The sequence below is a fragment of the Solanum tuberosum genome, unplaced genomic scaffold (genome assembly GCF_000226075.1).
Source record: "Solanum tuberosum cultivar DM 1-3 516 R44 unplaced genomic scaffold, SolTub_3.0 scf00027, whole genome shotgun sequence".
Lineage (NCBI taxonomy): Eukaryota > Viridiplantae > Streptophyta > Magnoliopsida > Solanales > Solanaceae > Solanum > Solanum tuberosum.
In genome coordinates, this window is record NW_006238953.1 from 619,405 (window position 1) to 638,319 (window position 18,915).

General features: G+C 32.7%; 1 protein-coding gene across 1 annotated transcript; it reads left to right on the top strand.

Moving 5' to 3' along the window:
• The first annotated feature begins 9,801 nt into the window (after window positions 1–9,801).
• LOC102580568 (peroxisomal membrane protein 11C-like) lies at window positions 9,802–14,173 on the top strand. Its single transcript, XM_006341669.2, has 8 exons — window positions 9,802–10,054; window positions 11,463–11,669; window positions 12,637–12,711; window positions 12,790–12,864; window positions 12,956–13,036; window positions 13,128–13,202; window positions 13,293–13,466; window positions 13,838–14,173. The coding sequence occupies exons 2-8, from the start codon at window positions 11,478–11,480 to the stop codon at window positions 13,871–13,873; spliced, it is 708 nt and encodes a 235-aa protein (XP_006341731.1). The 5' UTR covers window positions 9,802–10,054; window positions 11,463–11,477; the 3' UTR covers window positions 13,874–14,173.
• The last annotated feature ends 4,742 nt before the right edge of the window (window positions 14,174–18,915 follow it).

Sequence of the window (18,915 nt, forward strand, 5' to 3'; positions counted from 1 at the left end):
TACGAATTCAAGGTCTTCTTCTCTCTCTTCTCTTAGTAAAGGTAGGTGAAAGTCAAACTTTTGGCTTGCGGGCTTAGAGACTGCAGTCAGCTGCTTCCCCTGTAGTCGTCAACTCGTTCTTGACAGATTCGAAATCTACGAAAGTCACAATTAAAAAATATAATGCCTAAAATGCCAAATCAGGCTCGGGACCTCTCCTAAGCCTAAAATTATTCCCAAAATCTAATGAAACCGTCGGAAATCATATCTGAGCATTCCAAATCCAAATATTGACCAAAGTCAACCCAAAGGCAAAACCTCAACTATTTACAACTCAGGACCTCAAATCCATGAAAGACTCTTAATCTAAAACCGACAACTCTCTTAGACTAAATTCTACATTCCATGACTGATGGAATTGACAGAATTTGATTCCGAGACTCAAAACTTCAAAAGACACTGAAAACCATTCTTTAACAACTTAGTATTTCAAAACTCTAAAATTTCTACAATTCTCAACTTCTTACTCAAAACTGATTTCACAAACTAAGTAGAAATGACTCGAAGAAACTATCAGGAGGGGTAAAATAGTAATTTTATAAAAACTTCCAAAAATAATCAACCGAATCACTATATTATCTACCACTAAAAATCATGTTCGTCCTCGAATATAAAGAAAGAAAAAGTACATGAAACCTCAAAAAGCTGGGAATATTTGGCACGCATGTCAGACTCTGTCTCCCAAGTTGCCTCTCTAATTGAACGGTGCTTCTACTACACCTTTACTAAAGCAATCTCCTTGGTCCTAAGCTTTCAAACCTACCTATCCATAATGGTTATATGATCATCCTCAAATGACAAGTGTGGACCCAACACTACCGAATCAAGAAAAAATACATATGACTCATCTAGTACGTACTTCCAAAGCATGGAGACATGAAACACAGGATGTACAACAGACAAGCTAGGTGGAAAGGACAACTTATAAGCCACCTCTCTTACTCAACTCAAAATCTCAAAAGGGCTAATGAATTTAGGCTTACCTTGCCCTTCTTCTCGAACTCATCATATCCTTCATGAGTGACACTCAGATCCAAACATGATCACCCTCCATATACACTAAGGCTCAAACTCTCCTATCTACATAACTCATCTGTCGACTTTGGGCTGTCAACAGTCTACCCTGAACCATATAAACTTGCTCCATGCCATCTCTAAGAAAGTCTGTGTTTAAAGAGTTGATCTCAACCGAATTAAACTAACTAATCAGAGATCTACATTGTCTTCCATATAATGCCTCAAATGGGGCCATTTGAATACTAGAGTAATAATTATTGTTGTATGCAAACTCTGCTAAGGGCAAGTGCTAATCTCATCGAGCATCAAAGTTAATAACATATGCTCAGAGCATATACTTTAACACTTGGATGATCCGCTCAAACTGACCATCGTCTGAGGGTGAAAGGTTGTACTCATATCTAACCAAGTACCTAAACCATGATGTAAGGCCATCCAAATGTGAGAAGTGAATAGTGAACCTCGATCAAAGACAATGGAAATAGGGACTCCATATAGTCGAATAATCTGATTGATATAAAGCTGAGATAACTTCTCTGTCGTATACTTACCCGAACTGGAAATAAATGGGAGGATTCGGTCAACCTGTCGATGACCATCCAAATAGAGTCAAAACCACTCACGGTGGTAGGAAGACCCATGACAAATTCCATGGTGATCTCTTCCACTTCCAAGTAGGATATGCATTCTCTGAGACACACCTCTGGGCCCAAGTAGGATATGCATCCTCTAAGACACACCTCTGGGCCGCTGGTGCTGACCCTTGACCTTTTGGCACGTCAATCATTTAGACACAAAATATGAAATATCCTTCTTTATACCACACCACTAGTAATGTTGACTTAAATCATCATACAACTTCGCCACTCCTGGATGGATGAATATTGAGAACAATGAGCCTCCTCAAGAATCAATCTAATCAACTCGTCACCTTGGGCACACAAATCCTACCTCAGATCCTCAAGACACTATTAGAATCAAGCACAATCTCTTTGGCTTCCCTTCTCGAATGAGACACAACTTTGCATCATCAAACTGGCGCTTAGAAATTTTCTCGTCAAAGGAAGATCAGACCTCTATAAAAGCAATCAAACCACCATTCTCCTTAAAAATCTACAATCGGACAAAACTATTGGCTAACATCTGAGCATCTCTCGCCAATGGCCTCTCCTCAAACCTAATAGAGACAAGACTCCTCATACTAGAAGCCTTCATACTAAAAGCATCAACCACCACATTGTCCTTCCCCGGATGATAAAATATGGTGATATCATAGTCCTTCAATAACTCAAGCCATCTGCACTACCGATACCACCTCTACCTATGGTGTGGCCACTTCACCTAAGATAAGGACGATCTTTGTTTTACAAATTACCTCTCTTACCTTCTAGAAATGGAGCTCGGGGAGCCTGCTACTAAGTTATCTTTTCTTTGTGTCTGAATCAGAGGCACCACTTTTGAATGTGTCGAGGCTAACCACACTTGTAAAGTACCTTTCTAATGTTAACCTTTGTTTTGAAACAAAGGACATAAAGTAACTTGTTTGATGAATTTTAGATGATACCTGAATCACGAACTGAACAGGCATCCAAAATACCCTTGAGAAACTAGTCTCTTAGAGAAGGACCCACTAAAACCACCATCCTTTCTGGACTTCTTATACAGTAACTAAGAACAAAAATTATGCTCCACCCCCTCCACATTCTTCAATTCTCAACCACTTCCTCAAAAGTCTTTTTAGAAAACACAATCTAGAGCACGACTAGGCTAATTATAATATAATTTTTATCATGCTGGCCTAATTTTAACAAACTTTGTTTCTATGAAGCAAAACAATTAATCTAAAATCCTCTCAATGAAATTTTAATTTAGGTCGTCATATTTGATGAGTCACCCTTAATTGTTAATTAAATATTCGATAACCGCGCAAAATAGAGTTAACTTACTTAATTTTTAAAAAATTAAGTTAGCAAAGGGTATCAAACGAGATAAGTAAAAACAATGATTTATGGGCCAAAAGCCCATAACGCTATTATCGCCCATTAATATGCATTAAGGATCCATCTAATTATAATTTATAGAAAACAGTTGCCTTGCCTCCATAACAGAAGTTCCCAACTCCAAGAGCTCAAATTTGTGCTGTTAACATGGAATCAAAAGATAAAATCTTCCATCAACACCAAAAATGAAGCAAAACCATTGTCCATTGTCAAATTCCATCAACAATTCAATCGTAAAAATCCATATTCAGTCATCATAAAAATCATTGAAATCCACTTACGGCTACCAGTGAAATTCCTCTTAAGGAGAAACAAATATTCTAAGAATGAAAACAATCATGATATGAATTACAACCTAAATACATGTTATTTTAATATATGACTTGATCATAGAAAATTATAGCTTGTAGGAATCATAAACTTGAGAAATTGGGATTTTCTTAGGACTTAATGGGTAAAGGGATACCCCATGATAAAATCCCACACACTTGGAGTAGAATCCTTGGCTTGATTCTTGGAATGGAGACTTGAACTTTGAACCCTAGTTCTTGCTTTGGGAGAAAACCATATAGAGAAGAAATTTAATTTAGGGAGGTTATGAGTAAATAAAGAGTTTTGGGCTAATAAAATCCCCATAATCCCACTTAGAATAGGTTAAACTGACATAATATAGGAATTACAAGAGTGAAAAAAGACCAAACTAATTAAAAACTAATGAAGTCCCGTCACTAAATCCTTCCATGGACAGTACAACACTTCACGGCATGTGAAGGTGCCCATGAACTGAAGAGAGTTCTGGGATCTGAGGATCAACTTAAACGGGAGCTTCTACGGGCCGTATAACCCTCCACGGGCTATTCAAGTGCTCATAAAATACAATATTTTTGAGTTTTGAGGGTTTGGTTGAAGGATCAACATACGTCTTGTGAAAGCTTTCACGGTTCGTAAACTCATCTGTGAAACTCTCCACCAATTTTCCAAATTTAGAAATCTGGTCTACGGATCCCATTCATATCTCGTGGTTTGTTTCATGGTTCGTGAAAGGGTCCATACTAACCCTTTTTTTGCAAATTTAAGTTCTTTCTAATCATTCCAAAGTCTGATCTGGGCTAAGGAACTTTTGGGGTGTTACAAGCCATCCCCGACATAGTTATTTAACTATCATGGCATGACAATCTAAATAGCTTGGTGTTGAGACATCCAAATCATACCCCAAAATAATATCAAAATCGACCATGTAAAAATGTCACCAAGTCTACCCAAGTTTTATACCTCATATAAGTCACCACACAAGAACAATAAACTCTATCAACAATCACAGAATCTCTCATAAGAGTTGACATATGCAAATGAGCATGAAGGGATTCTCAAATCATATCAAGTCTAACTACATCATAAGTAGACATATATGAAAAGCTATAAGCAGGATCAAATAAGGATGTAACATCCGGTCACAAACTAGAATGGTACCTATATTCACCATGCCAGTTACCTCAACCTTGAGTCTACCTATGAAACCGTAGAAATGAGCTCAACCACTTGTTTGTAAACCACCTCTACTGGCAGAGTACTATCTTTACCTATCTGACCACCACCTTGGTTAGGCTAGATACCACCTTTACTTTTGGTATGGACATTGCACCCATGTTGAGGACAATTTCTGTAGTACGAATTGCCTTCTATACCTACTGGAACTAGGGTAGGAGAGCTTGTTGCTGAACTACCTACCCACTCTATCCACATCTGACTGAATGTCTCCAAAATGACCTCATTCATAATAAATCCAGTCCAATGTCGTCATTTAGGCTAAAACAAATGAGATACATTAATCTCCATAGTTTGATGACAATTGGTTGACCCCTAATAGACCCCATACTAAAACCTACATCATATACTGAATAGGGTACCTATAATACACTTAAGTAACTAGTCTCTTAGAAAAATATCCACTGAAACCAGCACACTTTCGGGCCTTCTTATCCACTAACTTGGCCTTTCAGTTGTTAATTGATTATATGCTTAGAATCAAGGAATTATTTCTTATACTTTAAATCTCACGTATAAATTTGTATTTACCTTTTTGGGATAAATAGTTTATTCATGTGGGTCTAAGGATAATTATAATATAATTTTTATCATGCTGGCCTAATTTTAACAAACTTTGTTTCTATGAAGCAAAACAATTAATCTAAAATCCTCTCAATGAAATTTTAATTTAGGCCCTCATATTTGCTGAGTCACCCTTAATTGTGAATTGAATATTTGATAACCGCGCAAAATAGAGTTAACTTACTTAATTTTTAAAAAATTAGTAGCAAAGGGTATCAAACGAGATAAGTAAAAACATGATTTATGGGCCAAAAGCCCATAACGCTATTATCGCCCATTAATATGCATTAGGGCTCCATCTAATTATAATTTATAGAAAACAGTTGCTTTGCCTCCATAACAGAAATTCCCAACTCCAAGAGCTCAAATTTGTGCTGGTTAAAATGGAATCAGAAGATCAAATCTTCCATCAACACCAAAAATGAAGCAAAACCATTGTCCATTGTCAAATTCCATCAACAATTCAATCGTAAAAATCCATATTCGGTCATCATAAAAATCATTGAAATCCACTTACGGCTACCAGTGAATTTCCTCTTAAAATTCTGGTAGTTTAAAATTTTTGGCTTGCCTTAATCTCTAGGCTTGAATTTATCCAGACTCATCTTACTATATCAGTTGATGGAAAAGATTATACACACCACAACCTTGTGCTAGCACAACACAGGTACGTATCTGGTAATAGATATAAATATTTTTATAAGAATTATTCTGTTAGTTCTTAATTTAATGACTCTGTGATTAAGAAATATAACTTGGATTATCAATTGAATAATGCTCGCGAAAATATTTGTGTTGTGGGTGCAATAAATGGAATGATTTGAATTTCCATTAGATCCACTAATATGTTTATATGAAATCCATCAATTAGGAAGTTGAAGAAATTTACCTAATCTTATATCTACATTAATGAGGCTTAATTTGCACAAATTTGATAAGTTTCATTATGATTATGAGGTAGTGTGTAGTTTCAATTCTTGATGTTCGTTAAATAGATATTCTTTGAAAAGTGTTGACGCTTGCCCAAGTGCAGGGCTGTTAAATGATTCGGGTAAATTTGTGAACAGAAAATTTGATTGGCATAACTCCTCTGCTGGTCTTAATACATATTAAGTTCTTTTGATTTGGCCAATGAAAATGGGAATTGATAGAGAATCTTTGCAATTAAAATGATACTTTTCTGTCGATGGAGAGTTGTAAAGTGATATTTTTGTATATTCTTATTATCTAGGAAGTCATGAAGATGTATGGGTTATAAAAGAATATGGGGTTAAAATTTCCCCCATATTCTTCGATAACCTATTCATCTTCTCATATAATCAGAAAAATGACCTCCTAACACTCCCACCGATGGAATACTACCTCCTTTTATATAGCCGATCTTCTTCACCTTTCTCTATTTTTCATTCTTCAAATCAAAACCAAGCCTCATATGTATTAATACAAGCAGTAGTAGGCTAATAAAATTTCACGTTGACAAATTTACCTAAAAAAATTTAATAGCCTCACCCTCTGACTACCATTTACACTTTTTCAAGAGCAATTATTTAAACTATATAAGTTAATCTAAACTTGATTTGACCTTGTTAGTTGTGAGCATGTTTTGCATCAACTCTCCAGTTCTTCATTTTTGTGATATTGATCTCTTACTAGATGGTCTCTACTCTATACCGTGGAATGAGAAGATTTTTGAGATGGCGGGATCTTGAAGAAAAAATATAGATGAAGGTTGTGGTTCTTTTGTTGTGAAAGACACCGATAGAAACCTTGCATGCAATGAGAGGCACCTAGTACTTTATAAGACGATAAATGAATTTTCGTGATATATTTTACTTAGAATTGGCTTCATTTAAATGCCTATGCAGCATCTTCAAATAATAGCAAAGTTGTAAAGTATGAAGCTAACGCTTCTAGGAAACAACTTTTAATTACGTCTGACTCAGCTATCAGTCTTCATACATAAGTTAATCTGGAATGGAGGGAGTATAGTTTATAATAATTACACCTTTGTAATTATTGGTAGGATTTTATAGCAAATTTTTCTCTCATCTCTCCATTTCTTGCTCGTCTCTCTCTCTCTCTCCAACGATATTGCAACCCAAACAACATTCCATATGATATGACAATTGTATTAGTATTCTGTATCAACTGTATTTGTATTTTGTATAGATTTTATTATGACAATTTGTATTCATTAATACACTTGATACAATTATTTTCGATATATGATCAATACTTGATAACATGTAGCTAAATACAATAGTTTTTATACCATTATATTCACTAATATATATAAATCAATTGAATCATTTGTATTTGTGATACAACATATATTCAACCTCTCTCTCCAAGATGTCGCTCACCTCTCTCTTCCATCTCCTAGTCTTGCTAGCCTCTCTCATCCCCAAACATGTAGCTATGAATTGTAATTCAGTAAATCATAGCTATAGATCTCTAATTACGCCTAAACTATAATCATTTTTAAAGTTCCTCTTAATTTAATTCATATTTGTTGGATTTAAATATTTAATCCAATTATCCTAAATTTGTTATAATCTGAATCATTTTTATGAATTTATATCTAATAAATTTTAAATGGCAATATTCCACCAGAGTTGACCAGTTTGTAGGGATTTGTTGCAATCTTGGATATATAGTCTCACCAATAATCTCCAAATATCCACTTGAATTTTGAAAACTAACCTGTGATAGGATAACTTCTCCCCATTTTACTTGGTGGTTCCTTTGATTTGCTTTGGTGAGACTTCTATCAGTTTCGAAATTAATTTCTTCCAATTGTCATACATGTATCAATGTTTAAAGAGACGACCGTAATAATATTAATACAATCATATTTATGCAATTTATGTAATGTTTTTATGGTCAAATTTATAAATGACAGAACTAATAATTTTGAATTAGACGAAGGAAACGAAGCATAGATATATGTATAATTATATAATTATTATACATCAATTAAATATTTCAACAACTTTCTATCAAAAAATAATTACTATTTCTGTGTACATATCTGCCTCAAAGTTGATAATGATTGGCTAGTCCTCTTAAGAAAAGCATATGCTAATCGAATTTCTATATAATTTTTTTTTCTTCAAAATATTGCTCTTATTTTACAACTTCTTGATATGTATAAGGATGCAACTGTCTTTTAAATAGAAGGAAAAAACTTTAAAACATGAAATGTTTTATATTTAAACTAGGTGTTGTGACATATTAAAAGAATTAATCAAATTGATATTTAAGATATTATAAGAATTATATAATTGAAGTCATTGGTATATTGCTTTCAAAATTCATTTGATAACTTAAGTATCTCATGCTAATTATATCAGTATAAATACTTAGAAATATTATAATAAATGTACGATAAAAGTTGTATAAAAATTGAAATAAGAAAATGCAAATTAAGAACTACGAATAATGAATATATTCAACTGATATTATTATCATTACAAAACACAGCATACTAAAATATTATATATCCAATGAAAATTTCTTTGCAAATGCTTTTGCGGAAGTTATATTTCCTTTCAAAAGATCGAATAAGCTTTTTTTTGTGACCAAAAGAAGGGAACATATTCTATATCGAAGGGGAAATATTCTTTTTATGACCGAAAAAACAAGGACATACAGAAACAAACAAACGGTAAAATAGTTGGTGAAAGCTAAAGAAACAAAAAAATAGATTGTGGTGAAATGTTTGAGATTCTTTATTTGAGTTTGTAATTTGATATGAAAAAATATTGTTGGAAGTTTCACCATATGATCAATAGGGAGTTGCAAGGCACAAATTTAAACTAATCAAGCTTATAACTAAAGATCTCTAATTAAGCTCAAATTATAATCATTTTTAAAGTTCCTCTTAATTATTTAATTCATATTTATTTGATTTAAATAATTAATCCAATTATATTAATCAACAAGAAAAAATAAACTCTGGAATGTACGAATTTAAATTAGTCAAGTCCAATATGAGTATCGAACACTAAATAAGAAATTAAAAAAATAGTAACTTTCACATATAGCAAACATAAAAATCATATTTGTATGTTATAGCTATAGTTTGCATAATTGCGCTCCATAGCAAATTTTATGTTTGCTGTAGAGCTTTTGATTTGTATAATTCGCTACAAACATCCAATTTTATACAAATTGTTCAGTTTTGTATAAATTCATTTATACGTTGTAACTTGTATAATAAGATCTGTATTTGTATAATTATAAATGTATAGGACAAAAATATATGCATTTGTATTTGTATACACACTTTTCTCTCGCTTTATACAAACGCAAACACATTTTATACCGAAATGTATAAAATGACTAATTGTATAACAAAAATGACTAATTGTATATCGAATCAGATGGCAAAAAAAGGGAATGTTTGCTGCGAATTCAATTAAAATAAACTATGACTATATCATTTAATTTAAATTAATAATTTGTTATTTCATACAATTTTTCCTAAAAAAAAATACTAAAGTAGAAAGGTTGGACCAACCCAAGCCCAACACAAATTAATCAGCTCTCTTACACAGAATAAATAAACAAAATAAAAATAAAAATAATATACATATATATATATCCAAAATGAAAAAGAGAGGGCCAACCAAAGGCCTTATCATCAGAAAGTGTCTCCCACACATACCCTCTAATCAATCATATACACAAGATTACAATAAGAGGAAAGTTCAGACACATCACTCTACATTTGTATTTTATATTTCACATACACCACTAAGCTCCTTCTTCATTTGTTTTTCATATATTCTAATACTACTACTTAATAAGTATTTTCTTGTTTACATGCCTATTCCAAGAGCTCTGCAAAATTGACCAACTCTGCTTACAAGTATTATCCTCATCTGGTATGGACTTTATACTGTAAAACATCCTCTCTTTCTTTAATATTTTGTTTGAATTATGAGATTCTTGTCTTGTGAGTATAAATTGAGTTTTAGTTTATCTATCAAAAGTTAGTTGAACATTTATGTATTTACTTTGGTTAATTGAAATTTATGTTTTTGTTGGGGGAAAATATAGTCAAATATATGAAATTCGACTGGACATGAAGTTTAAGAAATAAAGAGAGACTTTTGAATCATACGATCTTATCTGTGTAAATCGTGTGATCCTGAATGTTGGAATTAAAAACTTATTAAATATGAGAAAATATACTATTTTTGAGACATACTAGAAAGGTTAGTAAGTCACTTAAACTAGGATAGAAAGATTAATTTTTTTTTGTGCTTATTAGATCTCTAAGGTCAAAGTTGTCATATTTCTGAATAGGGATGGCAATGATGCGAGTTTTTGTCTCAATCCATAATTTCATGCCATTCCTCCCTGGCACCCGCCCTGTCCTGCCCTACAAGCTAAAGTTTCTTTTATTATTTCCACTAAAGTTGCATTCAAATTTCAAATTATAATAAGTTTGGCCCTACTAATTTGCATTTTTCTTTTGAGTTTGCAATAATGCATTTTATATGAGATATATCCTAGATACATGTGGTGTTGCATTATTGTTTTGGATATACTTAGATATTAACATTTGTTACAAGTGAAACTTTTGATTGATTATAAATTAGCAGCTACTAAAATTATAGAGTGGAATTGTTCTTGTCATATTAGTTTTCTCACTATTAGGAGCTGTCACTGAACTTATGGTTTCAAAATTTGAACCACTTGATTATATGCAATTCACTGTACCCTTGAGAGCCTTAAGTTATTTACGCAGTTTCCAAATATATAAATTTTATTTCAAAAACCTTAAAAACATAATATGAATTTTATTTCAAAAAACTTAAAGTTTATGTTTTTGAATGCACAGTCAAAGTTTAGAAATTTTAAAGATGTACAAAATTACAAAAAAAATGAGTTCAGGGGTAATAGGACCTTAGTTTAGTTAAGGTGTATCTCTGGATTTAGGTCATAGTCTAGGGATACTTGTGCCTTATCCTAAATTTTTCATTCTTCCTCTTTCTCCTGCAGTCAGTTTACTTTCGTTAACTCTGATCTCATGCTTCTCAGATGATCTCGGTTATTGGTGTCATTGAGTACTCCCTCCGTTTCAAATTATGTGATATAGTTTGAATCGCTATTGAGTTTAAGAAATAAATGAAGACTTTTAAAATTCGTGGTCTTAAACATGTGTGAGTGGTTGTAAATCTTTTGAAACATGTAGCGTTAAACATGCCATAACATTTTGATTTCCACTTTACATACTGTCTTTCGTTTCCAAATTATATCAATCATGTGCTTTTTATGATTTTGCAGTATCCTTAGAGTAAAATGAGCACCTTAGATGTTGCCAGAGCAGAGCTTGCACTTGCAGTATTGTATTTGAACAAAGCAGAGGCAAGAGACAAGATATGCAGGGCTATACAATATGGTGCAAAATTCCTAAGTGATGGACAGCCTGGGACTGCTCAAAATGTCGATAAATCGACTAGTTTAGCAAGGAAGCTATTCCGTCTCTTCAAGGTCAGGATTATGGTGTTGAAGTGTGTGACCATATCATCTAAAGGCTTAAAGTTATTAGAGAGAGCACACTATTATTTACTTGAATTATGTCTTTCAACACATCCCCTCATGTGCGGCCTGATCTTTCCCAGTCACGAATCTAGAAAGTCTTTATCATAATGGGTACCAATGAGACTCGATGATCTGCTTGCTTTGGTACCATGTTGAAGTGTGTGACCATCTCATCTAAATACTTACATTGTTAGAGAGAGCACACTAATATTTGCTTAAATTATGTCTTTCAACACACACCCTCACATGCAACCTGATCTTTCCTAGTCAAGCATCTAGAAAGTCTTTATCATAATGGGTAGCAATGATACTCGATCTTTGGTACCATGTTGAAGTGTGTGATCATCTCATCTAAAAACTTAAATTGTTTGAGAGATCATCTCATGTTGAAATGCGTGACCATCTCTTTTATCTACTTAAATTATGTCTTTCAACACACACCCTCACATGCGACCTGATCTTTCCTAGTCAAGCATCTAGAAAGTCTTTATCATAATGGTTAGCAATGATACTCGATCCTTGGAACCATGTTGAAGTGTGTCATCATCTCAGCTAAAAACTTAAATTGTTTGAGAGATCATCTCATGTTGAAATGCGTGACCATCTCTTTTATCTACTTAAATTATGTCTTTCAACACACCACCTCATGTGCGACCTGATCCCAAGACCTTTGTTTAATCTGGTACCATGTTGAAGTGTGTGACCATCTTATCTAAAAGCTTAAAACTTAAACTATTAGAAATAACACACTTTTATTTATTTAATTACTTATGTCTTTCGACAATGGATTTTCATGATAAGAGAAATACTTCTTATAACCATAATATGGTCTGTTTTAGGGGTAAAAAAATTTCTATTCCGAATTCTCATTTCAACGTTCATACATTACATCTCATTTTATTCTGCTGTGCTACAGTTTATCAATGATCTTCATGCTCTTATTAGCCCAAATGCCCCAGGAACCCCACTTCCACTCATCTTGTTGGGAAAGGTAAAGAATCTAACAATTTATCCTTTTGGTTTCTTGTTAGTTCTTGTATTTCCTTGCTAACAAACGTCTTGATTTCAGTCGAAAAATGCATTACTATCAACTTACTTGTTTCTGGATCAATTTGTCTGGCTTGGAAGGTCAGGCATTTACAAGGTATTGAATTACATTGTATCATTAATCCCGAAATTTGTTATGAAGATAGCGAAGGTGAAATATCCTCACGCTCTTTCTTTTGTTTATATAGAACAAAGAACAAACAGAGTTAATTGGCAGGATCTCTTTCTTTAGTTGGATGGGATCCTCAATTTGTACCGCCTTGGTGGAGGTAAGTTATTTACCCTCATTGATAAATTGGATTGATCGCTCCTAATATTTAGTTTTATGCCATTAATTTTGTTCATTGTTACTTACACCAGATTGGAGAACTTGGAAGGCTTTCATCATCGATAAAGAAGTTAGAAAAGGAACTAAAGAATACTGATAAATATAAGGTTAGGCAATTTCAACCATTTTCGCTTGTTACTATTGAAAATTCTTGCTTGTAGATTGTTATCCATATTTGGTTAAATCTTTTATTGCAGAATGAGCAATATCGAAGTAAGCTTCAAAAGTCGAATGAGAGATCTCTAGCCCTGATTAAGGCAGGCACAGATATAGTGGTTGCTGTTGGATTGCTTCAATTGGCACCCAAGAAAGTCACCCCTCGTGTAACGGGAGCCTTTGGATTCGTTAGCTCGTTGATTTCATGTTATCAGGTGTATATTAATTCTTACTACAAGTTCTACACTCGTCTTTTCATCAATCACCTATGTTTCTTTAACCAAAAGTTAAGTAGACATGATTTAAAATGAAAAGATGAAAAAGTTACAAAGGGTGCACCCCAAGCTTTCGTTAAGTATTGAGGATGCAACATGTGACATGTCACAGACCTGATTCTTTTTCATGGGCCAAGCTCGTGGAAATTCTTTTTAATTTTGGGTGGCAGTGAGATTCGATCTCAAGACCTCTCTCTGCCTGCTCTGATACCACATTTAAGTGTGTAACTTTCTCATCTAAAAGTTTAATCTATTAGAGAGATCACACTTTTATTATTTAATTATATTCTCAATAATTTTTGCTCGTGCAGTTGCTTCCGTCACCGCCAAAGGACAAAGCGTCCTGATAAAGGTCTGATGCTGCTCAAGAATTTCTCAGATCACCAGAATAAGTTGTTATTTATGTGCTCACTGGTTATAAGTTTTTTAGCAGTTTGTGCAACAAGTTGTGGTGGAATTAATTACACCTTGTTTACTGTATCTTTGATATTGCTATTGAACGTTATAATTATGTGTTTTTAAGTCTCATAGATCTTGTTATCAACGTTAAATAATAAAAGATTCTAAATTATATATACTAATATAGTGTAAAGAATTTGTATGCTATCAGTGTAATTGTTAAAGGAGTGTTATTCTATTTTTGAGTAACATTTATGGGTACAGTATTCGGTATTATCGTACTAAAAGTAGAGTATTCATTATATATTTTTTGGATAACATATCAGGTTACTACTTTTTTAATCATAGGTCTCTAGTTCGAGTTCGAGATATGAAAAAGTTCTTGGTTATGGTAGGGAGCGCTTCCCTCCGAATGGGATTTTACATGGCTCAAAATCGAAATAATCAAATTTCAATGCGAATATCGAACACCAAAAGAAATTCAAACAAAAAAATAATAAAAGAATAACCAAGAAAATGATCAACTTTGTGATAATTTTTTTTAAAAAGAATAATAATAAGGGGCCCATAGTTTATTTTGTCCCAAAAAAAATTCTAAGCTTATAAATAGCTCTTTTTCGTACAAAGAAAGACCCATAAAAAATATTAGTAAAAGAAAAGTTAATACTGTTCTATCTATCTCTCTTTGTTATTTAAGTTTTAATATATTATTTTTATTTCATAATACGTTATTAGTACTGTCCTTTAATTTATTTTCAAATAAATTAAGTTTATATCTCATATATAATGAACACTTATGTATTTAGTTGCATGTTAATTTTTACTTATCTATTTAATTTTTAGTTAGTTCACTTGATAACTATTATTTAATATATCTGACTGTTATTATTTACTTAGTTATATTATTTTTGGTATACATAGAAGTTTCTTCTAGCTATTCTTATATTTTAAATAATATAAAAATAATGTCATCATTATTTTATTTCTTGAATATCTTATGATACGTACTGTATAAATTTTTATTTATGCATATTATTGTCATAACTTATTTGATGTATCTTGTAATAAAATTAATGTTACTAATTATCACAATAAATAAAATAATACCTCAAAATTTAAAAATTAAATAAACACTTGATAATTGGATTTAATAAAGTCTGCAGGTTAAATTGTTTCAACGACATGTACGTAATATGTTAACAAAATATTTTGTCGACTCTTAAATTAGCATAATCTTTTTGCAGATACATACAAATCAGAACTAAAGTAATTATTATTACGAAGGAAGCTTATCAAAACGCAATAAATATATTGCTAGCTTATCCTTGACAAATTTATTAATTGCCTACTTAAATATATCATTGCCTCATCAATCACTCTTAATATTATGCAAAATTTGAAGCACCTTTTGAACTTTTGGTATTTGAGCAACCCGTAAAAAGTGGAGCTTAACTTTTAAAAAAATACCAGTAAAGTAGAGAAACAAAAAGTAGCAATATTTTTTTTTCTATTCTTGAGTATTTTTCAATCTAATGTATAATCTTTATACACACAAAAATGGGGCAACTTGTAAATGTTAATATGATTAATTTAGCATATTTTATGTAGATTGTTTGGTCTACTATTATAGTAAATCAATATCTATTGACGGACCAAGCAGAATGTGAATATGACAGAGCATTAAATATTAATAATCTAGTTAGTCGAAATTTTTCTTTCGTTTGCAATTGATTGGTGGAATTATCCAATTTTTTCTTTTGAGTTGTGAGCATAGCCACAAAAGCGTAATATAGTATATATGCAGTAAAATTCATGTACAAGTATGCATAGTAGCGATATCAAAATTAGCTTTTAAAAGAAACATGCATTCTTCTAAATTCTAATGTAGAGAATAAACCCAACCTAGAGATGATGAGTTTGGTTAGAATTTCATATTGATAACGTATTATGAAATGAGTATCAATGCTAAAATAACAAAAAAGATAATGTATATAGAATTAAGAAGAAAGATTAATGAGAAAATATAGTGTAGCATTGTTTTTTTTTCACTTGTTCTTGTCTTATCTCTTTGTTACAAGAAAAATGATATATATACATGTACATACGTGGGCACCAAGTATGTTGTATACTTGTATAGTCATTTATTTGACATGTATATACTTGGAAGCAGTGACGGAGTCAGAAATTTTAACAAGGGGTTCAAAATCTAAGAAGTAAACACACAAACTAGTGGAAGGGGGTTCGACATCTATTATACATACCTAAAAAATAATTTTAACCATATATAAATAGTAATATTTTTCGCCGAGGGGAACCCCCTCATTATATGCTGCCTCCGCCCCTGCTTGGATGCCAAGTATATTGTATGGACATCTAATTTACAAAATATAGTATATTGTGTATATATCTGTCTTACAACACAATGTATAATGTGTCTACTTTCATGTTACGACACAAAGTATATTGTGTTTACATGCATGTTACAATACAAAGTACATAGGCCTATTCAGGATCTCAAGAACATGGAGCACCATTATCTTCAAAATAGACATTTAATTCAATTATATAAAATTTACGGCGACAACAAGTTGATGAGCAAGGAGAAACCTTTATATAGTAATATATTAGCAAAAAACATCATTCACTTACAATTGTCCTCGGCGAGTTTTCATATTTTGAAAACGGTCAATAATGACATCATTACTTACATTTTAATTATGTATTATGCTCTATATAGCAAACTAAACAACCATTCAAAAGATCTTCATCCACCTATTACACAAATCATTCATTATGTACTTCATTGATGATAATGTTCTTTCCACGCTTGCAGTAGCAACAAGAATAATCAAAGTTAGCTTCAGAAGTAGATACACAAATGACCAAGTTTGATCTAGTTTTGTCTCTATCATCACTCTTGCAAGATCCTTGATTCCCTTCAAGTTGAGAAATATCCTATCACACTTTTGAGCATAGACAATAAAATCATCGAGTTGAAATTTGAGTTTCCGAAGCTCTTTATCACAAACTGTAATGACCCTAAAGGTCATTTTTGGAAATTTTCATAAAATGACCGTTTTACCCCTCCCGATAGTTGCCCCGAGTCCTAATTGTTGTATTTTCGAAGTTGGTTTGAAGGAAAATTGATGAAAAGTTGAGTTTTTAAGAGTTAAAGTTTGGTTAAAAGTGCTATTTCGAGTCATTTGGAGTTTCGAGACTCGAATCGGATTTTCGTCGATTCTAGCAGTTTTAGAATGTCGAAACGGGTCTATGAGAATTTACGGAGTCGAATTTGGAGTTAAAACGAAGATTTGAGGTCCTAAGTTGCAAAAATTGTGAAATTTTGATCAAGAGTTGACTTTGGTCAACAAACGAGGTTCCGGTGCTCGAAATGGAATTCCGAGGGCACCGTTGGATTCAGGGGGTGATTCTAAGTCTAGAATGAGTCTTGGTTGAATTTTTAGAGGCCCCGAGTGCGTTTCGAGTTTTTGAGCCTAAAGTTAGTTTCTTGACGCCTTATCGGATACCGGATCAAGGAGACCTCGAATTCAAATTCCGACGATTTCATTGAGTCCGAAATGTCATTTTCAAGCTAGTAGCATATTTGGTTTGTGTTCGGGAAGTGCCAAATGAGTTTTGGGTGAGCTTTTAAGCTTCTTGGATGCTTTGACACTATTTCAGCAAATTATGGCAACTAAAGGGTTCATTATTAGTTTTAAAGGTCAAAAAATTACTCCGAAGGTTCTGAAATTTTGAGCATGAATTATAGGACTTATCTGCAAATTTTGGTGCATTTTCGCTAACCCGAGATTGGACTTTTATCGCAAATAAGAAATAATTGTTTACCGAGTAGAAATGATATTTGACTGGGCAAAAGAGCATGAAATTGAGCTCCGATTGAACGAGCAGGTCCGTATCATTATTTAAGACATTTACAAAAAAGAATCGGGTCATTTCACTATCGTATGAGGAAATTACGGCCTTTTTAGTGAAAGATTAACTGCTGTTTTTCTGGTGCATAACAGTCATGCACTGTTATAAAAATCTCAGACTGTGTTCATTTGGTATTTTGAGCATATCGGGAGTTCTAGAGATCGGAATGGAGTGATTCTTACGGGTTTCTTCTTGAATTAATATGAGGGTTAGTATTCAATCTTCAATTCAACATTTTCTCATAATTTCTTTATCTGGGTTTTTTTCCTATCCGTAAATCTCTTGGGAAAAATTGGGGTTTTATCGATTTGGACTCCCTTTTTGATGAAAAAGGTATATTTACGATCCTTATGTTATGGGTAAACTGATTTTAACATAAAATTATTGATTCATCGATTATTTTCATCATATTAACCGCGTACAATTTGGACTTTCCCGGTAAAGTTAAAGTTTGATAAATTGAGAATTTCAAGGTCGATCTTAACTCCGTTTTTGATGAAATTTCATATTTGAACTTATCTAAGCATGGGTAAGATATTTTTCAAGAGATATTTCATTTTCGAGTCGGGGTTTCGGATCCGAATATTTTGGGCTTCTTCAAGAACATGAATTTTCCTTCAAATTGAGTTTGTGAACTCATTTCAACTCCTTTTTCGAAACGGTTTTCACTATTGGATTCTAAATTTCTTGGGGAACATTTTTCACTAAAAATTTCCAGATTTCGAGAATATTTTCCGGAACGAGATTTTTGACCATTTTACCCTTGTTCTCCAAATTTCACGATATTGGTGTTGTTAGATTCGTATTTATTGTGGGATTCCATTTATGAATAGATTGTGGTGATTTGGAGCGTGCTCGGAAGGGTAAAACTCAAATTTGAGTTACTAGTTGAAGTGTTTTGAGGCAAGTGACTTCTAAACTTTGTTAAACTCTTAGACTACGCATGACTACTTTCCTAATTGTGTTGGGGAGTAATGGGGATTGAGGATGGGTTTTATTTGTTGATTGGAATTGTTGTAAATGAAAGATGGGGAATAAAACAAGCTAAATGTGTTAT